Source organism: Eubalaena glacialis, chromosome 14 (genome assembly GCF_028564815.1).
Source record: "Eubalaena glacialis isolate mEubGla1 chromosome 14, mEubGla1.1.hap2.+ XY, whole genome shotgun sequence".
NCBI lineage: Eukaryota > Metazoa > Chordata > Mammalia > Artiodactyla > Balaenidae > Eubalaena > Eubalaena glacialis.
Genome location: NC_083729.1, coordinates 26,067,439 through 26,082,312, shown reverse-complemented (window position 1 = coordinate 26,082,312; position 14,874 = coordinate 26,067,439). Strand labels below are relative to the sequence as shown.

Below are 14,874 nucleotides of genomic sequence, written 5' to 3'. Positions count from 1 at the left end.
CTCAAAAAACTAAAAATAGAACTACCATATGACCCAGCAATTCCACACCTGGGTATATATCTGAAAAAAACAAAAACACCAATTTGATAAGATACATGCACCCCAATGTTCATAGCAGCATTATTTACAATTGCCAAGATATGGAAGCAACCTAGGTGTCCATCAACAGATGAATGGATAAAGATGTGGTGTGTGTGTGTGTGTGTGTGTGTGTGTATATATAAAAAATAGATATATATATAATATATATATATATATATATGCACACACATATATACACACAATGGAATACTACTCAGCCATAAAAAAGAACAAAATTTTGCCATTTGCAGCAACATGTATGAACCTGGAGGATATTATGCTAAAAGAACTAAGTGAGACAGAGAAAGACAAATACTGTATGATATCACTTATATGTGGAATTCAAAAAATACAACAAACTAGTGAATATAACAAAAAAGAAGCAGACTCAGATATAGAGAACAAACTAGTGGTTACCAGCAGGGAGAGGGCGAGGGGCAATGTAGGCGTAGGGGAGTGGGAGGTACAAACTATCGGGTGTAAGATAGGCTCAAGGATGTATTTGTACAACACGGGGAATATAGCCAATATTTTGTAATAACTGTAAATGGAAAGTGACCTTTAAAAGTTACATAGAAAATATGATATTTTAAAGTTAGTAAGAGACTAATGTATATAACAGGAAAAATCAACCGGTAGCTAGTTCAGTAAAGAGGGAAAAATAAATAGCAAAGAAGTCTTATCAAAACAAAATAATAAAAGAACTAATAAAGTTGAACTGGATACAAACTGGGTTTTATAAACAAAGTACATTATACTCTGAATTTATAACCAATGATTTTCAGCACTACCTTTTAAAAACACAGAATTCTAACACAATTATTTGAGTTTCTATTCTTATAAACTATAAAAGGCAAATTAGGTATATCTCATCTAAATTTCTGCATATATACCAGCACCTGATAACACAGTTATTAAAATTGTACCGAAGAATGGCTGAAAAAAATTCTAGTACACAATTTTAAAACCAAACTACTTGTGTTTTTCTGTCATCTCATAAATAAGAAAATAGAATGGATTTCCTTGATCTCTATAATAAATTGCCATTATTTAGTATTTATGTATTTTAAAATTATTTAATGGATACCTATACAGTATTCACTATTGCCAGACTTTTTTAAGTGCTTTATAAATATTAACTCATAAGCCAGGACTAATGACTAAAAGCTATTATCAAATTATTAATACTAAAATCATTAGGTTCAAAATAAACTTAAACTGAATGAAAGTATACAGTAGAACCAAAAACTATAACACTGTAACCTGACTACACATAATTAGTGGAATGGTCACAAAAGGTACCAGTAATGTTATTTTTTGTAATTCATTCAGTAGTTTTAATTTTAGTATATGGTCTGTCCAAGGGACAAAGACAGAGGCCTAAAATGTCACACAATGGGCCTTTCCTCAACTTTAATCTAGGGGGCCAGAGTACATATATGAAATATCAAGTTTATGTGTCCTGAGTCCAAGGTAGGGAGAGTGGTGTGTGGAAAAGAAATAATTCATGCACAATGCTTACTTTCTGGGTAGAAAAGTACTATTAGGCTTATGCTATGAGTATAAGAACATTTAAAAAAATAATGTATTGATGGGATACTGTAAATAAATTATACCTAAACTATCAAAAAAAAAAACCTCAAGACAGTACTAATATATTTTTAAAAATTAGAAAAATGTGGAATCAAAATTATGAATCAGATAAAAGGGACCTGAAACTTATACTTTAAACATGAATTTTTAAGGTAATAGTAGCTAAACACCAAAGTATATGACATGTGGAATTCTGTATTCCTAAGCTTCATTCATGTCAAACACACTCCAGGTAAACTAGACTGCTGAAATGGAAAAAGGTGGTTGCAAGAAGTTTGAAGGCTTTCTTAGTAATGTAGTTGGTTAAGCACCATGCACAAGATGCCTGAAGACAACCTCAAATTTACTTGGAAGTTTGAAGAAAAAAGACTGCCAAAATGTACTCATACTCAAGTACATTTATTCTCTATGTTAAGAGTTCACTGTTAATACTTGGACAGGACTCTCTGCAATGTAATGTGCAGATCCCCTAGCCAGCCACCAGCCTCCAGCCCATGCCTCTGGCGTTTTTTATTGGTGTTTTTTGTTTGTTTTGTTTTCAGTTCACATTTGGACTCCACTGGAGTTCTATTCTCTCTTCTGTTCCAAGAATGAAGTCTCTTTGGTTAGTAATGTTTCAGGTGCTATCTGAGCTCTGAGAGATAAGTTACATAATTCAAATCTGATTTAAACTGGCTGGTTACATAGTTATGATCATTTTGCATATCCAAGTCTATATTTTGCTGGCAATTTTTTTCAAAAGAAATGCTTCAGCATCTCATAAGGGGACCTCCCATATTTTTTAAATGTAATGAATTACATTACAATGGAAACTGTATTGCTTTTATAAGAAGGAAGACATAAACATTATTGAAAAACTAACAAAACAGAACATCAAGGGGTTAACCTGTTACAAGCTATATTCATAATGTATAAAATCCTCAAGTTGCCTATAATTTTGTTCTGTTTAGTATTTAATATGATTTGACAGAAAATGACTTAATGATTATGTATATTTATTGTGTATTACCAAAGGACACCATAAGAGACTAGTTGGACAGTCCTCCATATTTTGAAATGAAGCAAAATTAATTTTTTCTAGTTTCTAATCAGATAAACTAGAAAAATCCAGACAAAAGATACGTTTTACAATCTAGAGGACCAAAACGAAAAAAAGATAATTGTAAAATAGTATACCTCACTGGCAGACATATTCTTCACTTGTTCTGGTTTCAGTTCTGTAAAATATAAAAGTCACTTACAAAAAAAAGATTTCCAAGTTTAAACTAATGAAGTACAATAATCTAAAAGTATATGTTCAATATAAATCATTATATTAAAAGAGACATACATTAAGAGCACATACAATTTATAAATGCTTAGAATAATATTCCTTCTTAGGAAGGCATTCAATTTCTTTATATATTGCTCAAGAACGACAGATTCTACAAATTTCATAGTAAACTTAAAATAATGCAACTTGTTCTTTACAAAAGGCATTCGTTGTTTTAAGCCAACAACTTCGTTTCAGAATAACAGCTAAAATATTCTAAAAAATACACATGATTTATACATTAGCTACTGATTCTGAGTCCAGTATCTGAACAAGATTTCACGCCTCCTGCAGAAAGAAAGCTTGACTAAAATGCTTTACCCAGAGTTTCAAACTATATTCTCAAGGTTACATTTATTATTCTCTAAAGCAGCAGCTCTTAATCAGTACGCTGTTTCACTGTTAGAGATACGTTCTGGAAGTTGCATGTTCCATGTTCAATTTTACCACCATAGCCAGTAATCTGAGTGCATACCTGAGAGCATCACCCATCCACTGCCCATGCTGCCTGTGGAAGAGTAGCTGAGAACATCTACTCTAAAGTGATTATCACAGTGAGTTTAATCTAACATAACCTAAAAATGATAGATGTGGTATTTCAGAGTCAACAAATTACCTTGAATCAAAACAGAGCAATGAATGATATACTTTGCTGCAATTTTTCAAAAGATAACATATAATGATAAAAGTAAAAACTTCTATTTATATGTTTCCTTACACACATTAATTTCAAGTAATACTAGAATACTGAAATGAAAAGAACCAAAAAGTAGATAAGCAAATCTTCCCTTTATTATTCTTTTCCACTTGCTTTAAAAAGTTCTCATTTTCTTGAGTTTTCTGCTGCTAACCTACTATCAAGAAGCGAAACCTGCTGTCTAGAACAGGGCTCATGGTCCACTGATCCACGGACTGTCTTTGTATGGTCTGTGAGCTAAGAATGGTTTCACAGCTTTTTGTTGTTGTTGAAAAAAAAAAAAGAGGAGGATGAGCAGGAGGAGGAAGAGGAGGAGTCAGAAGAAGAGTGAGAAGAAGAATATGCAACAGAGAGCATATGCAGCCTGTGAGTGTAAAACTATTTTCAGAAAGGTCTGTTGACCCTAAGTCTAGAAACTCTGTATCAAGTTTTAATCAAGTTTTCCACTGATACAGTTTTACTGCTTTCTTACTAATAAAAAATATCTCTCAATAGGGACTTCTTAAACTTCTGAAGTGGTCTAATAAACAGTTGTAAATGTTTCAAGCTTTTGTATTCCTACCTCGGATAGGACCCAGTGCTGCATCTTTTGCCAAAGCTGTTAGATCACTTCCTGAGTATCCATCGGTCATTCTGAGAATGGGAAAGAAGAAAGAGCAACTTATTTTCACCTTTGCAGATTTAAATCTCCACATAATAAGAGGGTAAAACCTAGCTTGCCTTTGTTATCAAGCAGACAGCTATGTGACTTGATTTTAAGGGCAGAGGAAGGCCTACTTGCTAAAAACAAACAGCCGACTGGTTCCTTATAATGCCTCAAATTTTCATTATTAGAACCATTCCTTTAAAGTATAGTTTATCTCCAGGAGGCTCCATTAAATTGTAAATATGTGCCCTGGAAAGGTAACATCTATAAGCCATTGCTGGCCAACTGACACATAACCACAATTACTTCTCTATAAGTTAATGAGTCTTTATCTTGACAAAGAGAACTGCCTTGATGAAATTAGGGCCAATCAAGGAAGATTTCTTTAAATGTAGGACAGACGGGATGAAGGAAGAGTCTGGGATAGAAGACATTGGCAAAAGGAGGCACACCTGAATGGGATGCCACAGTGGAGATCCTGGGCAGCCAAGACACTATCAAAGGGAACTAAGAACTAGGGAGGCAAAGAGGAAGAGGAAAATAAAACAGGAAAAAAAGCATTTACTTATCACGTACTATGTTAAATAACTGTGCAAACATTATTAGCAGAATATTTTATTGGAATTCAAAGAAGGATCTCAGTATTTCCAAGTACTGAATTTGTTATTTTTTCATAGGTATCTGGGAACTCAGAGTTTTTACCAACATAACTAGCTATTCACATTCTTGTTGAACATTTTAAATTACTTTATGAGATTTTTTTCAATGACTAAAATTCATGAGTGTATATCCTATATTCAGTTTCTACTTAATACACCACTCATAAAAAAAAAAAGTGAAGAAGTCAAAGTTTAAAAAAATTATGTGTAAGCAAAAGAACAAGTTTAAGTGAAAATATGTGTTGGTGTAGGCAGATATGAGATGTTTTACATTTTAAAAATTACTTCAGGGCTTCCCTGGTGGCGCAGTGGTTAAGAACCTGCCTGCCAATGCAGACAACACAGGTTCGAGCCCTGGTCCAGGAAGATCCCACACGCCACGGAGCAACTAAGCCTGTGAGCCTCAACTACTGAGCCTGCACTCTAGAGCCCATGAGCCACAACTACTGAGCCCGTGTACCACAACTACTGAAGCCCGTGCGCCTAGAGCCCGTGCTCCGCAACAAGAGAAGCCACCGCAATGAGAAGCCCACGCACCACAACGAAGAGTAGCCCCCGCTCACCAAAACTAGAGAAAGCCCACGCGCAGCAACGAAGACCCAACACAGCCAAAAATAAATAAAATAAATTTATTAAAAATTAATACCACTTATAAGTTTTAATAAATTTATAAAAAGAATATATACTACCATCATTAGCTGTTTAGGTCATGTCTTCTAGAGGATCTAGAAACTAAAATTTAGACACCATATATATAAGAAAATGAGATGAGAGAAGGTAAAGGTAGTAGAGAATGAAACAATAAGAAGTTTTCTGATAGATAAATTACTCATTTCATACATGAGCTTACTTTAAAGAAAACAGAAAAAGAATTCTTAAAAAAAAAAAGCTGCAAGATAGACCAAATCAAATTACTCACCTAGCAAGTTGTGCTAGTTCTTTTTGGGTCAATGGGCTTCCTTGTTTACATAATAGATTTTTTAATAAAAGTAGTCGTGTCTGAAAAGAAATATTAAAGAATTATCAGTCCTAAGAATTGGCTTAATAAAATAACCAGGAGTCAGGTTCAAATCCCAACTCTCATTTAGGAGCTGAATGATCTTATACAATGATCTTATACCACTCTACCTCTTACAGCCTCACACATATATCTGTTAAAATAACAATTTTTTGAGAGTTCCTGAAAGAGTTAAAAACAATCCAAATAAAACACTAAGAAAGTAGCTGCTGTTAATACCAAGGATGCTAAGGGTCTGAGCTAGACAACCACAATTAAAAAAAAAAGTTTTATAGAGATATGAATTCATGTAACATAGAATCTCACCCTTTTGAAGTGTATAATTCAATGACTTTTAATAAGTTTAGAATTGTGCAACCATCACCATAATCCAATTTTAGAACATTTCTATCACCCGAAAAAGTTCACTTGTGCCTGTTTGCAGTTAATCCCGACTTCCACCCACAGCCTTACCTAATCACTATCTACTTTGTTTCTAGAAATGAGCCTTTTCTAGACATTTCATAAAAATGGAATCATATGATAGGCAATCTTTTGCATCTGGCATCTTTACTTAGTATAATGTTTTTGAGGTTCATCCATATTATGGTATGTGTAAGTAGCTCATTCCTTTTATTGCTAAACAGTATTCCATTAAATGGATATACCACATTTGTATATCCTTTCACCAACTGATGACTTTTTTTTTTAAAGGATTTTTAAAAAATTATTTATTTATTTATTTTTGGCTGTGTTGGGTCTTCATTGCTGCGCGTGGGCCTTCTCTAGTTGCGGTGAGCGGGGCTATTCTTCGTTGTGGTGCGTGGGCTTCTCATTGCGGTGGTTTCTCTTGTTGCGGAGCATGGGGTCTACTTAGTTGCTCTGCAGCATGTGGGATCGTCCCAGACCAGGGCTCGAACCTGTGTCCCCTTCACTGGCAGGTGGATTCAGGCCACCAGGGAAGCCTGAAGACTATTTTAGATTCTCTGTAGTTCTTGGCTATTATTTATAACACTGTTATAAAAGTTCTTGTACATGTCTGTGTAGACATATGTTTTCATTTCTCTTGGGTAGATTCTTAGGAATGAAATTTGGGGGTCTTACAGTAAGTTTTCTGTTTATCTTTTTAAGAAACCGCCAAACTTTTCCAATGCAGCTGTACCATGCACTGGAAGACTTAATACTGTCAAGATGGTAGTTCTTGTTTCTGCCTTAAAAAAAATTCAAACACAGATACATACCTCCTCATTTGGCAAAGACACATATACCCGTTTGGTGAAACGCCTAAAAAAAGGATTCAAGCAATCTCAGAAATACAGTTTTGAATTTACAGATAATTCAGTTCAAGTAGCACATAACAAGAACAAAGCTTTAAATATAATGCTCAAGGCATTTGAATACATTTTAGTAGTTATCAGTGTAAAAGTTACTCTTTTAAAATATTCTAGTTAAATATATAAAATAGATAACTAATAAGGACCTACTGCATAGCACAGGTAACACTACCCAGTACTCTGTCATGACCTATATGGGAAAATAATCTAAAAAAGAGTGGATATATGTGTATGTATAACTGATTCACTTTGCTGTACACCTGAAACTAACACAAAATTGTAAATCAAATATACTCCAATAAAAAGTTTAAAAAAAAATTCTAGTTAATGTTTAAAAATCCTTAATTCAATATTGTCAGAATTAAATTAACCATTTATGTATTTGTATTTTTTTAACAGCAGTAACACTTTAAAACAAAATATCTGATATAATAAGTTGAAGAAACAGATCTCTGCTGTCTTCTTGAAACTGAAAACAACTAAAACCAACAAGGACAACAGAAACAGAAATGTAAACTCCATCATCAACAAACTACATAACATTTACAGAACTAAAATGTATGAAGAAGGGCTGCCTAGGGCAGTGAAAATTACACTGACAAAGGTGAATACAGACAGCACCTACCACTGCAAATTTTAAACATGGCTGTCAGCAGAGTTTTCCAGAGGAAACAGAGAGAGCACACTCTGAGGGATAATAAAACTAACCTCCCCATATTTAAACAAACATGTGAGGACCGGCTCTGTAGATCATGTGACCCTAGTCAGTAGCAAGGGAATGGCAAGGAAGATGAGGCTGAACAAAGAAACTCAAAGATACATCATCTTTGTAAGAAGACATCAATCAGTCTGGCAAGATGACAAGCTGTTTTGCAATGACCAATCTTTTTCAGTTGAAGACTAAATCAACCCAATCGCTTATTTATATACACGTATACTTCTTTATCAGGTAGGGCTTTGTTGTGAGTCAGGGAGACTGCCCACCAGTCCAGGGTATTCATAGGACAACTCAAGATACATGCTTGCTATCTTTCTTTTCTAGCTCTTCTACAATATCCTTCCAAATTAGGTTTTCCAAGAAAACTCCCCTTATTCAAATAAAATTAATAAGCAAAACAGACAAAAGCATAGGACTGATTTTAAAAAACAGTGCCAAAAAAAGAGGGGAAAGAATACAGTAAACATAAAATAGATAAAATGAAGAACATGCACAAGAGGATTTTGCCATAAAGCAAATTCAAATTGTGACCAAATATCTTTCCAAGAAATAAAATAATTTGATGAAAAAAAAAGGCTCCTATGAAATAAGAGCTCAGTGAGATATAAAGGCTCAAGGAAATGACATACAAAGGCTCAAAGAAGTAGACAACAGAAGATGAAAAACGGGATTGCAGAGATCAGGAAAGCAATAAAAAAGAAAACAAAAACCACCACAGAAACAAAGGCTACAAAAATAGTAGTAGTAGTATTAGAAAGGAGATTAGACACTAACCCTACTGGATTAACCCATAAATGTGAATAAAAGCAGGCTGGCTTCAGACTTAAACACTGCAACATCCAATCCTAGAAACAATGGGGCAATGTTATAAATTCCTCAGGAAAAGAACGGGAGATCCAAGAATTTTATGCTGAGTCAAACTGTCCTCCCAGTAGAAAGGGAATAAATTTGATCAAACACATGAGAAGAGAGCATATGGCTCCCTTGAGCTGTGCTTTATCAGCTTCTCATGAAGCCCAGTAAAAGAGGGTAAAAATCAGTTCTGGAGGTTTAAGATACTTTAATCCAACCCAGAAGAAATAAGTAATTTCCCTAAAACCATAAAGTTAAAAATAGTTTTCCTGATGTCATGCTGGCCCTGTCCTCAAAATCTTCAGTTGGTAACAAGAGACCAGAAGATGGATATAGAGAGGAAAATAATGAATTTAGTCTTAAAATTGAGAGAGAAGGAAACAAGAAATACGTCAGATGAACACATAAGTAAATACATCTGTAATAAACGTGTGCATTTCTACATAAATCGCCCTACCTGAGAACAGCCTCATCAAGCTCTTGTGGCCTGTTAGTTGCACCCATTACAAGCACTCTGTCATCTCCAGCAGATTGTACCTATAAGCCAAAATTTTTTTTCAATACTTTAAGATAAATAACAAAGAAAAACATAATAAAGATATCTATTTCTAATTTGGGCCATTCAATAGGAAAATACATACACTAAAATGCTACCACATTAAAAATACCATAATACTTACACCATCAAATTCTATTAGAAATTCAGTTTTTAGACGTCTACTAGCATCATGTTCTCCTTCTCTTCTTTCACACAAAAGGCTATCAACTTCATCTAGAGGAAATAAAAGGATCTCTAGTTTACTACTTAGGTTATTAATATAATGGGTCCTACTCAATTTATTAGACAGTCTTTAACTTTGTGCTTCTTTAAAACTTTACTTCTGCAGCTATACTTCAATAAAAAATAAATTTAAAAAAACCTTTTTACTTCTGAATAATCTTTCCCATCATATCCCTCACATTTGGAAAAGGGAATTTTACAAATGCTCAACTAAGTTGTTGGCAAACATGTTCTTACCTATAAAAATTATAGAAGGTTGAAGTTCTCGAGCCACAGCAAAAAGAGCTCTCACCAATTTCTCTCCTTCTCCCACCTAAAACAAGGCATTATACACTGTTATACCCATAAAATGCAAGATTATTCCAGCTTTTTAAATTTCACTATTAAAAGTCTAGAACCTAGGAATTTAATTTCCTTTCTTTGCAACAACCAAAGATTTGGTTTAAGGAATGGGGGTATGGGGGTGCTACTGAATTGTCCCTTATAATTTTAGAAAATAGACTACTTATTTAAGACGGTCTGGTGAGTACTTTAAAAAATGAAAAATATCTCTGTCTTGTTTCACTCTGCATTCCTAAGACTTGAGAATGGAATAGCTATTGGGGTATAACTACTGAGAAAGAGGGAATACTAGAGAAGAGAGAGATGCGGCACGTATTCTTAAGCCCTAGGTTGCAGGGTATATTTATAGAAGCAGGTAAGTTGGAAAATGCTCTCCTAAATAAAACCTGCTCTACTGAGAACACCGTGAAAACCCATTCTCACAATATCACTGTCAATAAGTATCAACGTATTTCTAGGTAGTCCAGGAGGTCTATGAACACTCCTTAAGACATTCCCAGGGGCTGAAATACTGTACTAAAGCCATTCTATGCACCAAAGCATCTAACGAAAGAGTAATGAGGTTTGTGGTAATCTACTACAAAAACTATTTTGTTCTCTAGGTGGCATCTATTCTTTTTATTGAAAATTAAATAAAAGAAAAAAGGAAAGGCCCCAGATTTAGAATCTTCAAAACAAATATTCTCAGAGCCGGAAGGAACTGCAAGAGATCACCTCTTACGACATCAACACTTTATAAGTGAAGTAAATATAGTAAGACTGATTCATAACTGCTAACAAATCTTGTACATGAATTTGAAAGAAGATCTATGTATTTAATAAATGGAACCTGGTTTATATTTAAAAAAAATAAATGAAGTAAAGCCTAAAGTGATACTTTCTTAAGGCCAGCTCGGCATGTAAATGTTAGGCTGGAATCCCTACCTCCTAGCTTCCAAGACAGTGCTTTCTGTTATAGTATGTGCATAATATGGGTAAACCTACTTTAATAACAATTTTACTTATAAAATTTCACACAGGAAGCAAAATTTAATCAGGAAAAGTATCATTTTATAGTTATTTTTAACTACTTTACAAAATTAAGACCCCAGCCAATACTTGATCTTGGACTTCTAGCCTCCAAAATACAAGACAATAAATTTCTATTGTTCAAGCCAGCCAGTTTGTAGTACTTTAATACACAGCCCTAGCAAACAAATACAGTATTTAACAGAATAATTTCAATTTTAAAAGAGCCTAGCAAATGCACATAACTTTCTATTTTGAAGACTGACATTCAGCGTATCTAAATAATATATATAAAACTCAAAGAAAAACATTTTGGTGTAATGTTCTTACCATTTATACTTAACACAGTAACGTTTAGACAGTAACTTAAAACATGACAATACTGGAAAAAGAACACTCACGTATTTTGAAGTTAAACTTGCAGCACTTATATTAAAGAAGGTTGCATTAGATTCTGCAGCTACTGCTTTAGCCTTTAAAAATCACAAGGGTAAATACTGTATTAGTTCAATTGCTTTAAAAAGATAACCACATCTGATCAATTTAAGTTCTAGAAAAGATTTCCTAAAAATATAAGCTATGACACAATTCTCAACATATGGCAATCAACGTGTTTTCTTCTCAGCAATGAGGAAAGGTCTAGGAAGAGCTATGTTTCTTTCCACTCTCTTTTTCTCTAAGAGAGAAGTGACAGGGAGAGGTTAAAGAAAAAAAAAAAAAAGAGGGTATTATTCTCTTCCTAGTTATAGAAGATAACTGCTTGGAGAAAGACAAACAGCTAAGGGAAAAAGTTACTCTTTCCCTATTTATGTTTTCCCTCTAGGAGAGCTATGCAGGAGAAAGATATCCAAATCCTAGCAAAAACTTTTGGCAAAAGGATACAGAAAAAAAAAAAAATCTGTTGTATGTCAATTATGCCTCAATTAAAAAAAAAAGAAATCTGTATCATGCTGATTATTTTATTTAAATAAACCTGTTACAATAGTAAAAAAAAAAAAAATCAAAGATTAGGAGGATACTCAATATAGTAAGGTAAGCTCTTCTACAGTAAAATTTTATTATTTAACTTGGGAAAACAATGAAAATTACACTATTAAATTTAGCCAGCCCCAAACTACTACGGAAGATAACGTATGTGGGTTTCCACCTACTTCATCATTAAAAACTAGTTTAAAAATTGGGAGTTCCCTGGTGGTCCCGTGGTTAGGACTCGGCGTTTTCACTGCTGTGGCCCTGGGTTCAATTCCTGGTCAGGGAACTAAGATCCCGCAAGCCACGCAGTGCGGCCAAAAAAAAAAAAAAAAAAGTATATTATAGCAAAGGCAAGTCATAAATAATAGACTCAGGGACAATGAAAAGTTTCTTCTTTCATATTATCTCCCTAATATCTCAATAGAACATGCAAATTTAAAAAGAATTCTTGGGACTTCCCTGGTGGTCCAGTGGTTAAGACTCCACAATCCCAATGCAGGGGGTCCGGATTCAATCCCTGGTCAGGGAACTAGATCCCACATGCATGCTGCAACTAAGAGTTCGCATGCCACAACTAAGGAGCCAGCGAGCTGTAACTAAGGAGCCCGCCTGCCACAACTAAGGAGCACACATGCTGCAACTAAGACCCAGCACAACCAAATAAATAAATACATTTTTTTAAAGTTTAAAAAATAAAAATAAAAAGAATTCTTACCAGCATTGTTTTCCCATTTCCAGGTGGACCAAAGAGTAACAGTCCTCTGGCAGGAGCTCTAAGCCCTGTGAACAACTTAAAAATATACACTTTATTTCACAACCATGATTCTGGAGACACTTTTTCCAGACATTTTAAGTATTATTTGTTATCTAAAAAGCACCATCTTTCAATAGCATCCTCCCAAAGAGAGCTGCCCAGAGCTCTAAAGAGAACACATAATCAATAAATTAGAATTATTAAAAACAGAAGAAAACAAAATGAATTAAAACCAAACCCTTATTGATCAAAATGAAAGCAGATTGGTTAAACAAGACATATTGAACATAGTATGCCTCTCTACTTCCTTTAGAAATCTCACCAAATAATAGTAAATGAATAAAAAAGATATAACTCTTCAAAACAAAACAAAAAAATACAAAAGGAGACAACAGAGGACACAAATTTTTGTAGATGGAGAGCTGATAAAGTGTGATAAATTATTTAACGGAGTTGAAGGAGCTAAAACCTAAGTGCCAGCTTGTGAAGGGATACCTAGTTACAAGGAGCAAGCTGATGTGAACAAAAAACCCTGGAACAGCTCAGGAATTGGAGGCACCAGGTACCAGAGAAAGCAGCAGTAAGGTAGCTGGCCAAAAACAGGGGAACTGATTGAAAGTCTGTATGAGGAACAATGGAACCCATGCTCTTGCCCCCACCAAGAGCACTCTGGCAAGTACTCCTCTTCCACAACCAAAGAAGGCAGACGTCTTATTCTGTAGAGAAATTTAACCAGAGTCTCCAAACTCTGGGACACCAGGCATGGCAGGAATGAAGGGTGAAGCACCCGACTGATAACACTTTACTTAATAGTGAAAGTGTATGTACTTTTAAGTTGAACCATATGAAGCGGTTGATATTCAACTTAAAGATGGAATTTTTTTTGAGTGGTTTTAGGTTTAAAGAAAATTTAATGGAAAGTGTAGAGAGTTTCCACATAACTCCTCACTTCCCCCATTTCCCCTATTATTAACATCTTGCATTAGTATGGTACATTTAATACAGCTGATGAATAGTGATATGTTACTATTAACCTAAGTCCATAGTTTACATTAGGTTCACTATTTGTGTCACATATCCACCATTACAGTTTCAACCTAAATCTTGACATCTAATCAAATTATCAACAAGGGAAGACAGTAGATTAAATATATTTTCAGATGTGTGAAATCTCAAAATATTGTCTCACATGACCCTTTCTCAGGAACTTACAGGAGTATGTATGCCATCAAAATGAGAAAATAAACCATGAAAGAGAAAATAAGGAATCCAAAAAACCGAGAGATCCATTAAAATAGAAAGACAAAGAAAAGTTCCATGATGATGGTGAAGCAAGATTATAGAACAGCTATGAAATAAGAACAACTGGTCAAATGGAACAGAAAAAGGTGGTTCCAGGCAAAGGGGTTCCAAGAAAAAAAAAAAACTGAGCTAATGAATTTTCAAATTGGTTTGACAATTGGTAAGATGAAAACTAAGCAAACAAAAAAGTAACACAACTACTTACTGTAGGGGGAAAAAAACCTATACAAGGGAAAAAAAACACACTATCCCACTCAGCTTGGTACTTAACATTTACAAGAAATAAATATTGATTTAACCTCAGCAGTGATATATTACACTGGGAGGATGGGGTAGGGAATGTGTGATATAATGGAGCTAAGGGTTCATCAAGTTAAAGATTCTACATGAAAAAAAAAAAAGAATTGGCTTTATAAGATTATTACTTAAAGAGGTAAGTTCAAAAACTTTTAAAAAAGCAAATGTTCAAGCTGGTATAATGAAAGATAACATATTTAGAAATTCATGGAAATTTTAGTAGTAGGTAGAACCTTTTAAAATTGGAGAACAGTCACATTCTTCTATAAAACTGAAAGAAAATGTTATTATTAAGCAGCAAGATAACAAAATAAACATAAGAGCTCTACAGATGAACCGGTTTGCAGGGCAGAAATTGAGACACAGATGTAGACAACAAACGTATGGACACCAAGGGGGGAAAGCGGTGGCGGGTGGGGGTGGTGGTGGGATGAATTGGGCGATTGGGATTGACATGTATACACTGATGTGTATAAATGGATGACTAATAAGAACCTGCTGTATAAAAAAATAAATTAAATTAAATTAA

The 14,874-nt window shown here is 34.3% G+C and overlaps 1 protein-coding gene across 2 annotated transcripts in view; it reads right to left on the bottom strand.

Annotated features, from left to right (window-relative positions):
* Positions 1-14,874, bottom strand: part of SPAST (spastin) — a 54,401-nt gene that overhangs the window by 2,541 nt on the left and 36,986 nt on the right. For both annotated transcript variants that reach the window (XM_061211204.1, XM_061211205.1), the window contains exons 8-16: positions 12,708-12,782; positions 11,422-11,493; positions 9,908-9,983; positions 9,570-9,661; positions 9,347-9,426; positions 7,227-7,269; positions 5,908-5,987; positions 4,246-4,316; positions 2,851-2,891 (exon numbers count right to left, since the gene is read on the bottom strand). In XM_061211204.1, coding sequence (XP_061067187.1) covers positions 2,851-2,891; positions 4,246-4,316; positions 5,908-5,987; positions 7,227-7,269; positions 9,347-9,426; positions 9,570-9,661; positions 9,908-9,983; positions 11,422-11,493; positions 12,708-12,782 — 630 coding nt within the window. The remainder of the gene's footprint in view (positions 1-2,850; positions 2,892-4,245; positions 4,317-5,907; positions 5,988-7,226; positions 7,270-9,346; positions 9,427-9,569; positions 9,662-9,907; positions 9,984-11,421; positions 11,494-12,707; positions 12,783-14,874) is intronic.